General features: G+C 50.5%; 4 protein-coding genes across 4 annotated transcripts; 1 reads left to right on the plus strand and 3 right to left on the minus strand.

Moving 5' to 3' along the window:
* Positions 1–3,322: 3,322 nt before the first annotated feature.
* COCSUDRAFT_35670 (2-C-methyl-D-erythritol 4-phosphate cy) lies at positions 3,323–5,108 on the minus strand (the record flags this gene model as incomplete). The annotated part of the gene is made up of 7 exons (XM_005649648.1): positions 3,323–3,541; positions 3,681–3,797; positions 3,938–4,036; positions 4,172–4,273; positions 4,390–4,512; positions 4,639–4,707; positions 5,058–5,108. The coding sequence occupies 7 exons, from the start codon at positions 5,106–5,108 to the stop codon at positions 3,323–3,325; spliced, it is 780 nt and encodes a 259-aa protein (XP_005649705.1).
* Positions 5,109–6,501: 1,393 nt separating this feature from the next.
* COCSUDRAFT_40488 (hypothetical protein) lies at positions 6,502–8,591 on the plus strand (the record flags this gene model as incomplete). Its single annotated transcript, XM_005649649.1, has 8 exons — positions 6,502–6,540; positions 6,663–6,749; positions 6,971–7,129; positions 7,292–7,402; positions 7,688–7,852; positions 8,047–8,127; positions 8,347–8,462; positions 8,561–8,591. The coding sequence occupies 8 exons, from the start codon at positions 6,502–6,504 to the stop codon at positions 8,589–8,591; spliced, it is 789 nt and encodes a 262-aa protein (XP_005649706.1).
* A 689-nt stretch (positions 8,592–9,280) lies between these two features.
* On the minus strand, positions 9,281–14,030 carry COCSUDRAFT_13495 (casein kinase I; the record flags this gene model as incomplete). Its single annotated transcript, XM_005649650.1, has 6 exons — positions 9,281–9,402; positions 9,662–9,860; positions 10,021–10,230; positions 10,540–10,635; positions 13,667–13,830; positions 13,958–14,030. Coding segments are annotated over 6 exons (864 nt in total), but the record flags the coding sequence as incomplete, so codon positions are not given.
* Positions 14,031–15,203: 1,173 nt separating this feature from the next.
* Positions 15,204–16,917, minus strand: COCSUDRAFT_40490 (hypothetical protein; the record flags this gene model as incomplete). The annotated part of the gene is made up of 5 exons (XM_005649651.1): positions 15,204–15,344; positions 15,588–15,842; positions 16,053–16,204; positions 16,584–16,644; positions 16,750–16,917. 5 exons carry the CDS (start codon positions 16,915–16,917, stop codon positions 15,204–15,206), a joined length of 777 nt encoding a protein of 258 aa, XP_005649708.1.
* Positions 16,918–18,117: the final 1,200 nt, after the last annotated feature.

Below are 18,117 nucleotides of genomic sequence, written 5' to 3' on the forward strand. Positions count from 1 at the left end.
CCTGCTTCTGAGCAAACCCGCGGCGTGCCATCTGCTGTGTTCAGTACCGGTGCAGGGCACTGCGGCTGCTGGGTGCATGTGGCTCTGATCTGGAAGTCCAGTGGACCACTGGTCCAGGAGTCGAGGTTCTGCAGGCTGATGTACCAAGAGCCATTGGGAATGGCGCCAGCGTAGGCTGACTGGACGTGCATGTAGGGGCGCATCAGCTCATACCCCTTTGTGTCAAAGACTGCATGCGCTGGTAGCACGTCCCACACATCGCTGGATGTGAAGGTGGCATTTGGCACGCTGCCCTGCGCCATCCCTAGCAGGGGGTCTGCTCGGCTGCTGTCTGCCTGCAGGGCTTCCTGTGTGTTGAGCAGCTGACGGAGGTCCCAGATTTCAACGTGGAGGAAAGTCGTCTCGTTGCAGTCTGCTCCCGGTGAGAGGACCATCTGCAATTGGCAGCCGGAGTCCAGGGAATCTGTGTATAGGTCGCCGGTTGCTGGGAGGGCCCTGGTCTCCAGGGTGCAGGATGGTGTTCCTGCTGCCCCATCCGATTGGACCAAGACGAGAAGCGCTGCTACAAAAGTGATTATTTTGCTGTATTTTTGCGCCTTCGAAGCCCCAAATTCAGCGTGCGCTAATAGGCGCCCATTCCTGTGCCTGCTCAGGTTTGCTGCATGTCTGCCCATCGGGAACGACTGTATCCGTCAGCGGCGGTCAAGCCTCATTGAAATGGTTAAAATGGCTTTTATGATCGCAAATTGAGATGTCATTGCTCTCTTGGTCTCACTTCGACTAATCAGGACCTTCGAGCTTCGAGATGCCGGCCAAGTGATAAGCGATTTCGACAAGACTACCTGTTTCCCCGGACTTGCAGCCTTTGAATGCACAGTTGTATGGAACAACAAGATTAAATTCTCGGAGAGGACGTCAGCACGGCTCCCTTGACTTTCCCTGACCAAATCGGATGACTTGTCCTGACTTACTATATTATGTGCAGAAAGCTTGTAACCGCTGAAGGGGTGCATGATGGTGTGGTCGAGTGCGATTTCAGAGAAGAAAAATGGCTGGGGATCATGAGATAAGGGTCATGACAGCCTTCTTACATAGGCCAGAGCGCTTTCAATGGATGGATTTCCACATGGCTGGTGCACCATATGGAACCAGTGCTGCAACGCATCTGTGCCAGTGGCCACGGCCATGCCAAATTGGAGCCTTCCAGAGATCAGCTGCAGCTTGCAGGCTTGGGGGGCACGTTCATCCCAGCCAATCATCTTGCTGTGCTGAACGAAATGCTGTGCCAAGTATTGACTCCAATTGGAAAAGCTTGCCAGCACAGTGCAGCCCCCGGCCGCCAGACAGTCACTGTCTGGGGTCTTGCGGTACTACCAATACCTAAACTTGCCCTCCCGGTCAGGCCACTCACAATGTCATCTCTCAACGCAACGGCACCTGCTATTCCCAGTGCAGCAGGTGCACCCGAGCCACAAATGGAGTCAAGGCAAAAAACCAGCAGCAGCATTCCAGGATTCACCGTCTACGGCCCAAATGCCTCCGGCGGTGGAGGCAGCAACTGGTTCCCACGTGAATCTAGTAGCTGAACAAGCAAGAGGTAAAGCACCTGCACCATGAGAGTGTGATATTTAGACTCAATCAAACCCCTCTGCGTCAAACAGGAAATGTCCAGACTCTCCTGCAGATCAGCATTCTGCACATGAGCGACGCACCCCGAAAATGATGGATATGGCTCCTGTCACAATTGCTGTTGTCTGTCCCTTCTCAGCCTTGGGGGTTGAGCTCACTGCACAGCACCTGAGCTTGAGTAATTTGATGCATTAGACATTATATGTAGCCATTTCTGATGCACTTTCCTCAGGAAACTGGCAGGCACCTGGCTTTGGCTGTTCATCCACAGGCTTATCTTCATTTACCACCTGCACCAGCACGTTGAATTTTTTCGAAGGCCGCCAAATTTTTTCGAAAGCCGCTTTCAAGGTCGACATTGAACCTCCTCCTACATAATTCTTCCACGGACTAGCCAGAGTTGAACTGTCAACCTTGTGCTGCCAACCATCATAGTGTTCACAAGTAAAAAAAGGTTTTCGTGAGTAGGACAAAAGCTGTTCTGCTGTCTGAATTGCGAGCACCTACCTCTGTCTTGTCACCCTCTTGGGCTCTCATCTGTACACTGCGTCTGCGCCTGTTCTGCAACGAGCTACGATCTGCAAGCATCTGAGGCTTATTTGTACAGCTGTTCGATGTCTTCATGCTGCTCATTATACACCTGGCCTGAAAGGGCTTCGAGCAGGGTGCTGAAGGCAAGATTTGCCTAGCTATCTGACAAGTAGCCATTGCAGGAGACGAGCGCGGAAGATGAGGGTGCCTTAAGCTTTCTATTTGTTTTATTTTCACTTCGTACTGTTGTTCTCCAAGATAACGTGGTGGGTGTAATTCTATTGCCAGATCAACTTGCTCTTGATCGGCCACATCATGTGGCATGAGTGCTCTGCTGCTTGTTTTGGCAGCTGCATGGCATGTTGGCATGCAGTGCTTCTTTACCAGAAGTTCAGGATGGGTTGTCATAGTCTGCCCAATGTCTCGGGCCGCTGGGCAAGGATTCCCCGGCCCCAGCGTTTGTGCATGCGTTGTGCCCAGCAGGTTATTGGGGATGAGCGCCACCTTGTGTTTGAGTGCCCTGCCTTGCAATCTGTTCGGGACAGATATCCTGGGCTGTTTGGTGCAGCCATTGTGACGATGCAGCAATTCATGTGGCAGTTGGACATTGTTGGTGTTGCACATTTTGTGATGGATTGTTTTGATTATTTGGATGCTGCCAGTTCATCCAATCAGCCCTAGGCGGCTGGAGTGATGTAATCTTCCTTCCTTCCTTCCTTCCTTACCAGAAATTCTTGGTGTGTTGATCCTGGTTCTTATCCATTGGTGTGACTCTCCGTCGATTGCAGTCCGTAGTGTGCATGCAAATGAAATTTGCGCTCTACAAGGTGTAAAGTGTCGCGTAAACGTGACGTCACGTGTTGATTTGATTGCAAGCGGCGCTTCGGCCGGTGCCGGCACCAGATCGCATATCAAATTCTTCCACTCTTGATGGTTGTGAAAATTAAATTCACCCTTAGACTGGCAAAGTCAGCCTGCCACTGGCAACTGCATGCTCACCAAATGCCACTCTTAACGTTACAACAGCTGAAATCACGGTATTTCTGTTCAGCGTATAAAACAAGAGACTCTACAGGTCAGCACAATATTTGAAACAAGTCCTGCGCAGACCTCATTAATGCTGCACTCTCAGGGCGTCAAGTGCCAGCCACATTCAGTACTGCTATGCGTTCACCTCGACAATAGCTGCTTCATTCTCGCTAAGGAAGCGCTCTGCAACAGACATGTCATCAGGAGTGGTGACCTTGATGTTTGTGTAAGACCCCTGAGTGACCCGCACCGGCCTGCCAAGTGCCTCAATGATGGACACATCGTCTGTCACCTCCAGACTTTTCTCTCTGACCAGCTCAAAACCTTCCTTCAGCAAAGCGGGTCTGATAACCTGCACACACACTCAGCGCCTCATGCACTGCCTTTGAGCACCTCCTCCACAGCAGGAGCATTGCATGTGCAAACTGTGGGGGGTGGGAATACATTTTTTTTGGCCCATATCATGAAGGAAAAAATGGCATTTGCAGTACCTGGGGAGTCTGCACTTCCCACAATGCAGCACGAGCGAGTGTCTTCACCACATTCCTGTCACTGTCCACCTCTTTTATTGTGGGCTTCACCGGCACTCCCAGCACTGCAGCACCCACCTGAATGGATGCCCAAACATCTCAGCTCCAGCACACCCCCATAATGCATAACCCCAGCAAACACCCTGCTCAGGGTGGAGTTGATGAAGTTTGTCAATGTCATGCTGTGTACAGAGCTGCTCTTGTGTCCAGCTCCGCACCTCCAGACCATCTTTCAGGCATCGTCTCACATCCTGTACTGTGACAAGGGGCCGGGCTGAATCGTGTATGGCAACTAGGACTGAGTCCGGGTTTGAAGCCTGCACAACCAACATTAAAGTTTATGGCTTCATTCCTTCAGCATGCTAATTTCCATGCATGTCAGCTTGCTATTAGTCTTCATTGCGCTGTCAACCGCAGAGGCCAATATCAGATGCAACTTTGTAGAAGCCCACCGCAAAGCCATTGTAGACGCTGTCTTGCCTCTCCTTGCCGGGCTCAGCAAAGACTAGAAGTGGCTTGACAGGCAGCCTGTCATAGTAACCCTGAAAAAGCTCCTGCGGCATGCATGCGAAATAGACATCTCAGACTGACTGGCACATAAATTCCATATTGCATGCCTCAAAGGGGCCATGAACAGAGGCAATCATGCAGCTTGGAATGCATGACCTACCCGGTACGAGGGGTCGCAGACGATGACAACTTCCCCAATCTCTGGCATGGATGACATCGTTTGCAAGCTGTACATGGCAATGGGTTGGCCGAGAAGCTCCAAATACTGCTTTGGAATGCTTGCCTGGAGCAAGGAAAATTTCACTTTGTACAGGGCAGGGCTACAGAAACAGATCTGGTCACTTTCAGCTCGACAGCTATTGGCTATACATTACAGCATCCTGGAATGAAATTTTGGTGCGGCACGCACCCCCATCCTTTTCCCAACTCCCCCAGCCAACAGTATGAAGCTGACAGTTCCAGGTTCCACCAAATAGTCCTGCAGGGCAGATGTCACGCGAAATAGATCTTTGATATTCAAAGATACCGCGAAGCACTTAACGCAGATATTTGACACACCTCCTGTGCTCCATTTCCGCTGATAGACCTGCACTTGACTCGTCTTTGTAGCAGCTGCTGAGGCAACTCTGCAGACACAGCGCTTCTTTAGTGCATATAAATTTTTTAATGAGATCATAAAAACTGGAAGGGGGAGTTTTTTATGACCAACAGACCTTTTGAGAGACTTGCTACTTTTCTGCTCCTTTGCGATCTGACATTTGCCGAACGGCGAGATGCTGCCTGGAAGGGTCTGAAGGGATGATTTAATCTAAGAAGCAGATTGTTCACCGCACTGCAGGGCACCGATTGTGCGGGAGGGGCATGCGGCTTTCCGAGCATGATGGCCCAAGGCTCGAAAGAAATAGCCCACTGTTCGAGGCGGAGTAAATGCTCCAGAACTGAAGTAAATGTCACATTCCAAACAAAAGCGATTTGCACGCCGCAATCTCTGCCTCAGCCAGAGCCTCTGGCCCAGGAGCTCGAAGCCAGATCCAGCTATCAGTCACCGGTTACTACACCTTCTGACCGTTTGAAACGTGCTCGTTTGTCCAGGAGCTCAGCTCGCTCGTGTTACTGCACAAACAGGTTTCGCTTCAATTTGATATATAAGGTGCATCAACAAGAAGAGGTTTGAAGCGTGACACGCGCTCAGAAGCATGGTGTCAACAAGGAGCATGCGGAGCCGCGGGACCGAGTGAGCATTTTCGTCCCAGTCAGAATTTCAGATGCATGGGACCCTCAAAAATTATACCTAAAATAGTTTATTTTCCTGTACAATCATGGTGGCTGTTGAGCATGGGCTGTAAAACCAATATCATTAGCGGATGGCAACATCCAGTCAGTCGATAATTACATGTTTGCTTCACAGGAATGGCAAGCAGACTGGCGAGGTTGTTGATAGCTATACCCCCAAGAAATTCGCAGCAGCATCTGCCAAGGCACCGGCAGAAGAAGAACAAAAAGAAACGAAGAAAGGGCCCAACAAAGTATTGAATGAGAAGAAAGCTGCAGCAGCAAAACCTGCAGATTCAGTGACAGAACAGTCGCCGGGCCGAAAGGTTTCACGGCAACAGAAACCTGCGACTATAAAGGTGCGGCTGGGATAGTTTCACATGGCCTTTTGGCCATCTCCTACCTTGGCGCAGCGCTTTGACTTTGCAAGGACAGGCAGCAGTTCTATGTGCTTATGTATCCTTACAAACATTACAGTTCTGTCTGCAGGAAGTTGAGCCTGTAGTTGAGTTGGATGAAGAGGAGGTTGATGACCTTCAGAACGCTGCATCCATTCCATTGCCCGAGGACGACGTTGCAGAAGTGCCAGCACCCGACCAGTTGAGAAGATCACCAAGGAAGCCGAGGTCTCAGGTGCCTACCCATCAGGCCGGAATCACAAATAAGAGCTACCTTATGTAGCGGGCACCAACATACCCAGGAGTGTCTGCAAAATCCTACTCCATCCAGAGTTGCCCCATTGTGTCAACAGGCTTCTGTTCACTTTTGTGCAGGCTGTTGCGCGGCCATCTCCACAACAACAAGAGCCCTCTGCCATAAGCTGGAAGTGGATCCTTCTAATACTGGCTCTGGCGACAGGGACTGCGCTCGCAGTCACTTACAGGGATGCATGGCAGCCACTCTTGAAAGAGAACCTCCACAAGGTTGAGGGGCACCTAAGGGCTCAGGCTTCGGATTTGGAGGCCTATGTTCGCGGACCCCTGGTGCTGAAAGCAAAGGCATGGCAGGGCACCCTGCAGAAGCACGCCCAAAGCCAGAGGTGCGCAGAGACGGCATTGATCTCCCAACGAATAATTGCAATTATCATTGAGCAAGCCCTCGTGACTCAGTGCGTCTGGTCAGATCCTCTTTCACTGGCGCTGTGCGGATCAATCTGACCAGGCTTATGTCATCTGCAGGAATCTTTTGGCCGAGACGACGCTCAGGTTGAGGTATGGTGTGCACAACCTGTGGAGACGGGCGCAGAAGGTGTGACCCCAACACGCACACTCACGAATTTGGAGTGGTGTATTTTCAAGTCTTCATTGAACGTCTATACCATGCAGGGCTGCAGATCCGCATGCACTGAGGACAATATCTTAGGTCGTGTAAGGCTTACACTGTAAGCTAAATGTCTGCAAGGCATACATCTGGTGCGGCATTCACATGTGCTGCAAAAGACCTGGGTAACACCTGCTGCGGTGGTGCAGATGTTCAAGCCAGAGGAGAAAGTGGAGCAAGTCAAGGGATGCGCAGCGCAGCTTGACGCCGGAGCTCTGGTAGCCATAGTCTCGCACGAGCCCGTGTACGAGGGGCTGCGGGCCTCGCTGCAGGACATCTGGCTGGGCCACAAGGAAGACCCTCACAAGGTGCCTGATGGGCATGAGCCCAGCTCTTCTCTTGTGCCAAACTACTTTGCACTAGAAGAATTCCTCGTCCGCTATGCTGTACAATGTTTTCCCCGTGTTGGGCACAGGCAGAGAATGACTGTTCTGCTGTGAATGAAAAGCAAGAATGTGTCTGGTGCACAGGGCGCTGGTGTGCTGTTGGTGGGCAGGAGCGAGGCAGCCAACGCTGCAGCCGCTGTGGCACTTGAGAAGGCGCTGCCCAGCAGCTGCCGCAGCTGCCTCCTCAGCTTTAAGGTACTTACCTATGGCACTTGCACAGCTTAATCCAGCATGGCGATAGCATTTGCACTCTGGCACACCAACTTGTGTTGTGCCAATCACGCCACAAATTTTGGTGACACAATGCCGGAGCAGCAATGGTATCCCCAATTTCATCTGAACAGCATGGTTGCTGAGTGGTCCAGCAGTTCATGTAATTAGCAGTATGGCACATTGATTGCTTGGTGCCAACTTCATTGCACGTTCATAATGCCATGTGGGGGTAGCAATATCAGGATCCATGTTTTGCAGGCCGGGCAGGCGAGTCATGGGCACGCAGATGCGCCGGGAGGTGTGCAGAAGCTGCTGGCCGGCTTCCTGCAGCGCTGCCCGCAGGGGGTAGTCATCCTGGAAGATGTCCAGAAGCTGCACCCCCGCCTGCTGCCTGTCTTCATCAACGCTCTCAGCGAGCATGGCCACTTTGAGGTGCTGCTTCCCCCTTGAAGCGCTGTTCAGCAGATAACTTTGTGGATGAGAAGACATATCGACAAATGACTGATAGAGATGCATCGTTCTTAGATCCCCAGAAGAGCAGCCAAAGAACCCACAATAGGAAAAGATGCATTGAAGCTGCTGGATCAGAACAGAGGTCAGCAAGGGATTGTGCTGCTTGGGTGCAGGTCGATGGGAAGGCAGTGCCGTCCTGGGGTGCACTGTATGTTGCCACCATGTTGGACAGCGACGGACTTGCGTTGTCTCAGGTACATCCTCTTACCTTCGCATGCTTTGCCATGTTTGTTTTTCTGATGTGCTGCACTGAGTGCCATATGATGGTGGGGTTACCAATTGCATGCTATGATTTGATACATTTTGCGATCTGCTTGTGTGCTGCGCACTGTTCCATTATGCTTGCATTTGATTGTGCCACATCGAAAGCAAGAGAGTGATGGCAGCGATAAACTGCATGCATTCATCTGCAGCCTGGTGAGGAGGCATTCAAGAAGGCGGCCAAGAGGGCTCTGACAGCCCAGCTTTTGGCGCACCCCTCCGCTGAGCAGGTCCCTGGCTACAAGGCTCACGCCGAGGCATTCAGGAGGTGAGCCATGTTTGACAACATTTGCTTGTACTGCACTGGACATTGCCGCAGCAAAAGTGACTCGTACTGGACTCATGTGTGCGATGTTACTTGCGCAGGCGCCTTGAATACGTGGCACCGTGCCGGTGACCGCTGCAGCTTGAGAACGCCACAATTGCTGTGGAGCTCTTGAGACATTTTCGGGGACTCTGGAAGGATGAAGTTACAGCGTTGTTCACTTGCGCCTTGCCACAAGTCAGATCCTAATTGCGCAACCTGCGCTCATTCGAAATCTGCGTCCTACTGCCTCCTGATCATGACGGCACCACTGGAACCCACAATCATAATCCTTTGGACTCGACTTATCGGACCAGCTATGCTTGGAAGCATCTAATTTCACAAGGCAGGGTGCAGATACAGGCCTTGCTTAGATCTGTGTGCTTGGACATGCCTCTGAGGATGGGTCCAAGCAACAATCCAACACATCTTTTGTACAGTGCAATGTACAGGTTGGTAAAGTAACTACAAGAGAACACTGAACAGATAGCTCAAAAGCTGATGAGGATCTGATCATGCAATGCCACATTGCATGTTTATGGGAGGAAGCATGGTTGTCCCTATCAAGAAGTGCAACACAACCCCTTAAGCTTTGCAGGGCAGTGCACCAGATTGAAGTACAAATGGCAGAAAATGGGATGATGGGGACATAATGGCTGGACAAAGTGAGCACAGTAGAGTACCTAACTGCATGCTTCTAACTCATGCATGCCAGTGCGCACTTCAGACTGACGGAGTGCGTTCCCTCTGAGTGAGTCTTTTAGGCTCTCAAGTGTATTGCTTTACTCCGTCTCAGCTTCAGCAAGATTTCCTTCTTTCACCAGCGCCAGTGAGTCTTCGCTCTCCCTGGGCTTCTGGTCTTGCTTTTTGGGCGTCCAGCAGAACTTGTCATCCCACTGGAACCCTGCACAGCAAGTCTTGTCAGCTTGACAGCAGAGTCCATTTGGGTAAGATCACCAACGCAGAGTACTTCACACCGTTTGAACTTCATAGAATCTACTCTCCATTACTGGCAGAGGTTATGAGGTGAGAAAAAGCGCTTGCCAGGCCTGACATTAATGGTAAAGTGCATGCCAGTCTCCATCAGCCATGACTGGAGCATGCCAGCAGAATCTGCTGAGCAAATCATCAGGTTTTTATAATAGGTACAAGCAAGCGCACACCTTCTCGCTGGAAGAGGTCTCTGAACATCTGGCGAAGGTAGGCGTAGTCAGGCTGCTCATCGAAGCGCAGACAGCGGCAGTACTTCAGGTATTCTGCAAACTTGTTAGGGAAGCCGCTGCACAGGGAGTTAATGCTCGTTGCTAGCATCTTTCTACGCAGCCTCTCTAGCCCCTGTGTGCTTCGGCTGGTGTAAGAATCCTGCGTGACACAGTAATCGTCAACCCCAGACCGCCACCTGTGTTGAATTCCTCCTTTGGCTTGATGAAGACGCATGGGATAGGCTGTTAGAAACGCGTAGAAAGTGCCAAAGGTTCTATATCTAATCCCTCGTTAGATCTAGAATCCCCTGAAGGCGCACCTGCCAGGGGAGGGAGCCGCGCAAGAAGTACATGAGCATATTGCCAAGTGACTCCAGATCGTCCCGCCTTGACCTCTCAATTCCCAAGTGCCCATTTATGCCGGTGAAGAAAAATGCACTTTTGAGAATCACATTCTCCCGGTATGGGATATGATCTCCTGATTTGTGATCGCGATACGCCCTGGCCTTGCCAAAGTCAATGATGTGGACCTGCAGGGGCACGCAGATCAACACAAGATGTTTTGTGTATTCCTCTGTCAGTCAGTGTCCAGGTGACCTCTACATGGGGCACCCTATTACAGCATGCACAGCAGGGGTGCGTAAAACCAGGCCTGGCTCGGGCAAAGGGGCACAGACACTGTTGAGCGTTGAGAGACAGGACATTGGCGGAAACCCCATCACCTTCACTTGAGCATGTGCTACTACTGAGGAGGCATGAAGAGAAGTGCCAGGCAAGCAATGGGTTCGGTATCACTGTAAAGCAGTGTGTCACGGACTGGCCCTCTGTAGCTTTTGTACCTGGTTCACATGCTTGCCAATTCCCATGACAAAGTTTTCGGGCTTCACACTCCGGTGGATGAAGCCTTTGGAGTGCACATACTCCAAGCGTGACACCTGCAAAAAAATAAATTTCAGGGTTAAGTGCCTCCCTTCACTGACAAGGGTCTACTCTGAGTGGGCATGCAGCTCTATTGATAAACGTCTGCATGTGACTGCAGCAGCTATCCAGTTGGAAGACTAATGACTCTTATATGCTTCAAGCTCTTCTTCTGCACATGATGAGGGAACTCCGCACCAGCTGGTCTGCTAGCGTCAGGACTGTCTTCAGACTGAATTTTCTCCCGCAGTACTGGAAGAGATCTTCAAGGCTGGGCCCAAGCAATTCCATGACCATGTAGGGGCAACGTTCACAAGGGTCTGCAAAGCTTGGTCCATATCTGTATACTTTAGGAATTCCATGTGCATCTGTACAGGTACGCAGACCACCTTTTGTTGGCCTCAATGAAGCAATACATGTAAGATATGTTGTGCATGGATGAATATTACTTGATTGACAGAATCAGCCTCTCACCTTCCCCCTCCAAAATTTGATAGAGCTCGGCCTCATAGATGATATCAGAAACTGATGATGCTCTTCCCTGCAGGCATCAGTGACGATGTCAGTTTTGCCTTGGAGTTCTGAATGGCCATTTTGGACAGCAAGGCTCTCACATTTAATTTACTTTCACCATTTTGATTGCCACTTCCTTGCCCGTCTGTTCGTCAGCACCTAGCACACAGTTGATGGCTTTAGAATCAGTTTCGTAGAGTTTTCGCGTCAAATCAAAGACTCTCACAAGCAATTTTATACAAGCAATATAGCACCCTCATAAATTTCGCCGGATGATCCTTCTCCAATTTTCCTTGAAATCTTGCAGCCAGTGTCTGACTTGGCACTCATCATTTTGTCGGCCGCGATATTGTAAGGAGAGAAAACGGTGATCGCAATGCGCTATCCCATCAATGATCTGCAAATTGAAGAAGTCTTTTGTATGTCTACGGCATCACGGCACTTCTGCCAATTTGTTTCTGTGTGCTGCGCTCACTTGTGTCTTTGTCGACGGTCCCCCCGAGGGGTGGAAGCTTCCGGGCCCCCATCTTTTGCATGTGATGCAAGGCACGCCGCAGCAGCAAGCAGTCCTCCACCTCAAGGAGAGACTAGGAGGGCTCAGAGGAGAAACTCTGTCATGCCATGTCGCCACTTAAATATGCCTGAGCAACCAATTTTGCTACACCTAAGTGTGTGCCACGTGGAGTCAAAATTTCTGATAGACCGTCACGGTTCCCACAGCTGTAGCTACAGTTCCTCGAGAGACGGTCAGACGGTCTACACCCAGTGTTAGAAAAGTTGGCGCAACCAAAACTTTCAACCTTTGGTAGTATTGTACATCGTTCGCTCAAGCTGCACACAACCCTAAACCCCTAATCCACTGAACAGCTAGCTCCATATATCCATGACTCGTCACCAGCCTCCTTTCAAGTGCACCATCCCCTCAAAGCACTTCCACGAGTTCAGGGGTAAATAAAGTACAACTCTTTCATCACCCCTAACAAGTTCCACCCAAATGTGACTTTGTGCATGTTGTGCAACCAGTATTACTATGGCAAGCTCTTAAGAAACAAACCTTAATGACAAATTTGGCATGCGAACGCTAGGCAATGGTGCTCCTCAGCCTGAGGAAGAGGTCATTTCTGATTGAATGCATTCGCTCACTTGGAAGCCTCGTTTAACTCGATTTCCTTAAAACTCAGCTTAACACTGGGGACTGTTCGCCCTCCCTGGGCTTCTGGCCTACCTCCTTGGGTGACCAACAGAATTTGTCATTCCTCTGGAACCCTGCACAGCGCAACCTCATCAGCAACAGCATCCAAAAACAAGACTTTATGTGGTCTGAATATACTGGAAGGCATTCTGTGTGTAGACTCAAATGCTGACAGAACAGTGCAACAAAACGAAAACCTTCGCAGTCAGCATTGCCATGCATGACATTGCTTCTATTGGCTTTTCTCATGTAGATGTATCTGTGCTATCACTGGAGCTTGTCCAGCAAACAATTGGCATGCTTGCTATAAATCAAAGGCATGCGTCCACTCACCTTTGCACTGGAAGAGATCTGTAAACATCTGGCGCAGGTAGGCGTAGTCAGGCTGCTCATCAAATCCCAGACAGCGGCAGTATTTCAGGTAATCTGCAAACTGTTTAGGATAGTTCCTGCACACGCTGTCGATGGAGGTCGCTAGAACTTTTGAACGAAGTCCCTTTAACATTTCCTTGCCGGTGGCGCCGCTGTAATCTTCCTGCAAGGCACAATTGGTCTTCAGTCAATGTAATATATATATATATATATAGTTATATCCTCTCAAGCCTTGCGTTGCAATGTAGTGGAATGATCAGACCCGGCGCTTGAAGACGTAATAGACATTCCTCAAGGCTTCAATCTTAAAATCTGTCAAGTCTTGAGAAGCTTAGAACTGCACCAGCCAGGGGAGGGAGCCGCGCAAGAAGTACATAAGCATGTAGCCGACTGACTCCAGATCGTCCCGCCTTGATCTTTCAATTCCCTTGTGCCCATTCACGCTGAGGAATTTAATTGCACTTTTGAGCGTCACATTCTCGCGGTATGGAATATGAACTCCTGATTTTGGGTTCCAGCAGGCCTTGGCCCTGCAGAAGTCAATGATGTGGACCTGCAAGGCCATGCTGAACTTGAAAGAAAGCCTCGCATTTCACTGAAGGAGAGGCATGAGCATTGGGCTCGTAGCGACCAAACAGGAAGGATATAAGACTGCTGCTTTAAATAGTCAATAGCATCTGTACCTTGTCTGCTTGCTCGCCAATCCCCATGACAAAGTTGTCAGGCTTTACACTCCCGTGAGTGAAGCCTTTGGAGTGCACATATTCCAAGCATGTGATCTGCAAAAAAATGTGTATTTGTTGAAATCCAACTTGCACACGCTGAAACTTGAACAACTCTGAGAGGGCATGATATGCCATGCAGTGGTGTCTGCAGGAGAGCGCAGCAGCTGTCAATTTTTCCGTGGGCCACTGCAAAAAGTGCTTGCTAGATATTGTCCCATTAGACCTGATAATGAGGGGAGTTTGTACCAGCTGGTCTGCCAGCATCAGGACTGTCTTCAGATCAAATTTTCTTCCGCATGACTTGAAGATGTTCTTGAGGCTGGGACCAAGCAGGTCCATCACCATGAAGCTTCCATTTCCACCAGAATGTTCCAAGCCTGTTCCGTATCGGTGTACTTCCGGAATACCATCTGCACCTGTATGAACATCGTTGTTTTCTACTCTGAACCAAAGTTTGAAGATTCTTGAAGAAGCAAAACATGCAGGAGTAGTTGTGCATCAGGGAAGGAGATTTGTTTCACATGAGCAGCTGACGACCTTTCCCTTGCAAAATAAGGTACATCTTGGCCTCGAAGGTGACATCAGAAAGTGATGATTTCCTTCCCTGCAGGCAACACTGCCCTCTTTGCCAAGAACTTTTTACTGACTTCTTGAGTAGCCCAGGATATTGAATCTGACAGATCTTACCAATTTAATTGCCACTTTCTTGCCTGTCTGTCCGTCAGCGCCTGGAAGTAATCACAGAGTGGATGGCGTTAGAAAGAGCGTCGGCCTAGGTCTCAACGAAGTACCTCTGAAAGTACTCAAGTGTTGAGCAGGCACCTTCATAAACTTTGCCGGACGATCCTTTACCGAGCCTTCTCAGAATTTTGCATCCTGCAAGGTACGTGCCACACAGCACCTCCGGCGCCATGCACTATTGGAGATGCCTTATTCTGAGGGACATGCCACTAAACGCCGTTCGCTATCTCGTTTAGACTCACAGGAAACTAAGGATTTTCGCACGCACGATAATATGTATAAATTCCTTGTAGACAAGATGTCTTATGTCATGTTACGATCAAATCTAGCTCGCTCGTCGGCCCCCCCCGAGCAGACCCCCGCAGACCCTATTTTGGCATGTGATGCAAAGCATGCAAACTCCTGGGCCCAAGCTCTGGCCGCAGCATTCGTTCCACTTGAGACACAAACGAGGACGAGAAGCATTGCATTGCAAGCCGACGCGCAATGCAGAATATCTTTGACCAGCGCTGCCAATTTCCGGAATTCCTCAAAGATCTTTACATCCATTTCGGGCCGCAGCGGCTCCGGGCCGCAGCGGCTCCAAGGCGCTGAGTCAAATGAGCCAAATGATCATGATCCATTGCAAACTCGTGGAAGTTGGTGGCAGACACTTGGCAGGACCACACTGTTTGACATCTCTGTAGTAATGTACACCTCCTGCTCACGACGTACCAATATGAACACTTCTGCACCCGATGGAACACATCAGCAACTAAAAACAAGACTTAGACTGGTCATGGAAAACTGCTTGGCACTGTTGCAGCAGCTTGTTCAGTCCACATTGCCACATTGCGGACCCTCAACCACGGGGCCCAAACTACAAGTGGCCACATGCCATTGAAACTTAAACAGCCTAGCAGAAACTCGGCCAACATGTAGCCAGGTGTTACAGGCACATTATCGCTAGACTAACTTCTCACACGTCCATATCTAGATCTGTGTCCATATCTGTGTACCCCCTCATTCATGCATCTCAGTGCCCTTTGCAGAATCACACAGCTCAGGCTGCTTCGGCGGGAGGGGCGGACAGCGTCAGGAGAGTGTTGAGGCGGCTGCGGAAGCGCCGCATCTTGAGCGTGAACTTCTCGCTGTTGTGCATGCGCACGCCCAGCCAGTGATCCTGGTGCTGCCGCTTCAGCACCTGCCCACCACACAGAGAGACGCCCTTGTCAGGAGAAGGTGGACACACAAATGAAACTTATCCTCCCAATAATGACTTTGGTTTGAGGGAACTCTGGCTATGTCTCCCCATCAGGCTACACACATGCAAACAGTTTGCACAGTGAAAAATGCAGACACCAGCCATGCATGACACATGCATTCTAATGTTCATGATGCAGCCTGCTGCAGCCTGCCTTATAAGGGCAGTGCAGTAGCTGCGCACCTCTATTGTGGGACGCTCTTTCTGGGACTGCGGCAGAGGCTCCTCCGGCTCAGGCAACCGCGCGGCCTGCGCCTCTTCCTCTTCTGTCGGTTGGGGGATGGGTGGCAGCTTGATTGTGGCGGCCTCCCTCTCCTTTGCAGCCACCTCCTCCGCCCGGTCTTTGGGCGGCATCAGCTCTGTGTCTGGCTCGTTCTGGACCCACTTTCTGCACAGGACGTACAGAGGCGTGTTCTTCTCGTGCTCCCTCACTCGCACCTGTCCACAACACTCAGCAAGTTGAACTTTTGCGCAAATCTGTCCAAGCAGATCATAAAGCACATGCCATCTCACTTCCGGCTGCTACATTGTTACTTGTGTAAGTTTTCACACGCTTTTCCTGCGAGGCGGCAAGCTGGACAGGATGTCAACCTTGGCGGAAGCACAAGGAATAGGAGACTTTGTTGCGGTTGTAGGTGAAGTATGTACCTTTCGGTCGGTGACAGTGAAGATGGCGGGGTCCTGCGGCGGCACGCGTGGCCCCTGAGTGGTGGCGCTCATAGGGGACGCCCGCACAGACGGGCCTCGCCATTTGCCGCTGACGCCAGAAGTGCCTGGCGTGGTCATCTGCCCTGGAGGACCTGCGCATTCCTTATATGTTCAATACCTTCTAATTACCTCAAGCGCAATAGGTGGAACTGAGTGGCTGAATGGAATTTAGAACAGGACTCTTGTCGCAATGCATGCGTGATGACGCGCAACTCTTTGGAGGATCTTGGTGCGGCAGGATAGTGCAACACACAAAACACATTGTGTGTTGCATACCTTGAGGCATGTTGGGTGTGCCAGGAAAACTCCTCAAGCCCCCGCTGGCTACGGCGGAGCTGGTGGGGAGGGTTGGCGTGCCGGCAGGGGTGCCTGTGAAAGATCCATCACTTCAGAGACGCTATCGTCCGAGCAACTAGAAGCGAAGGATTCAGCATGTTGCACAGTATTGACATACAAGGGAGTCGTCTCCACCTGCAGGCTGCCGAGAAGCATTGCCTGGGCTTGGCAGTGACGCCATCATAGATGGAGTCCCCTGAGCACCAGCACAACAGAGGTTAGATGAAGAACCCAGTACAGTGCTGTAACAGAGAAAAAATCCGGCACTGAAAGGGGGTGGCATCCGTATAAGATGTAGCACCTGTGTGGGGCGTCCACCCTCCGCCTGGGAGGATGTGGCACCATTGTCGCCAGGTAGCTCTAAGGGAAGCTTCTCATGGGATAGCAATGCCTCTGATACTTCCTCTGAGGCCTCCAGGGGCTCTGCTGGTGCTGCCACCTCGGGCTTAGCATCACTAGCCTCCGCCATGCTGGACTAAGGTCCTGTGAGTGTCCATACATACCGCTTTAGTACATATGTGCTGCATGCACACCAGACAGAAGTCCCACGCAACAGAGCTCTTTGCGCTTCTCAATTGAGTACCAGCCCACAGATAAGATCGAAACAAAGACAAGAGCGCGCATTCATTGAGTTGTTGAGATGTGTCAAAGCGCTGCGCTTTTGAGCACAGTGAGGTGCACGTCAGCAAAGTGCCTTGACAGTCAATCTTCGCAGCCTATGCATATCCTTTCACAGTAGAACCTGCTGATAGGATTCTCAAGTGCCGCGATGATGTACAGATCCATGCCACCCTATTTATCGATGGTCTGCACATGGTATAATAAGCACTGTATACTAAGCCTGACGATCTGGATCCTACCTGAACAGGATGAGATCTTTCGGGAATGGCAGCGATGCCCTTCTCCTGCTACTCTACGTGACGTAGTTGTTATTGTAGGTCTATTTAGAATAAATTCAATCCAATGGGGCTAATTTTTTTTCCAGATTGTCCCAACAGGCTTGAACGTTGGAGCGAAAGGACGTAGGACGCGACAGGTTTCTAGACCAAAGTTCACAGAAAAGATGTGGCAACTCGAGAGTATCCTAATCACCGGTTTGGGGCTAGCTTGGGACTCGTCTTGGATCTCTCTGCGAAAGAAAGGTTCGTTCAACCGAGCGTGATGACTACCTCATGAGTCACCGCCACCTTGATCTAGATATGGTCCAACTCTGTCGGCACAGAATTAATTGCTTCTGGTGCACTGAAGAGAGAAACAGTAAAGCTCATTTTCAAGTCTATCCAATCGACCTACCGTCTGTTAGCTCTTCGTTGGCGTTCCGTGGGCTTCTGTAATTTCACAGATCTCAACAGCAGATTCGTTGCGTTGGGAGTTGGAAGATCATCTTTGTAAAGATGGCCTTCGGAATTATGCTGCAGAATAGCGTTTTGGCGGGGAGGAATGCGATCTTTCGCTCGGCAGTGTTGCAGAAATCACCGCAAACTTGCAGGCGGAGGTGTCAGCTGCGGACTATGGCCGTTGGATGGGTGATCATGCACCTCTGTTTCCGTTCTAAGCTTCGCAGGGACTTTTAGAGATTAAACAGAGTGATAAAAGCGCACTACAGGGCACCACCCATGTCCTTGGTGTTTCATGCCCCACCAAAGCAGCCTCCTATGAAGCACGATCA

The sequence above is a fragment of the Coccomyxa subellipsoidea genome, assembly GCF_000258705.1.
Source record: "Coccomyxa subellipsoidea C-169, whole genome shotgun sequence".
Lineage (NCBI taxonomy): Eukaryota > Viridiplantae > Chlorophyta > Trebouxiophyceae > Coccomyxaceae > Coccomyxa > Coccomyxa subellipsoidea.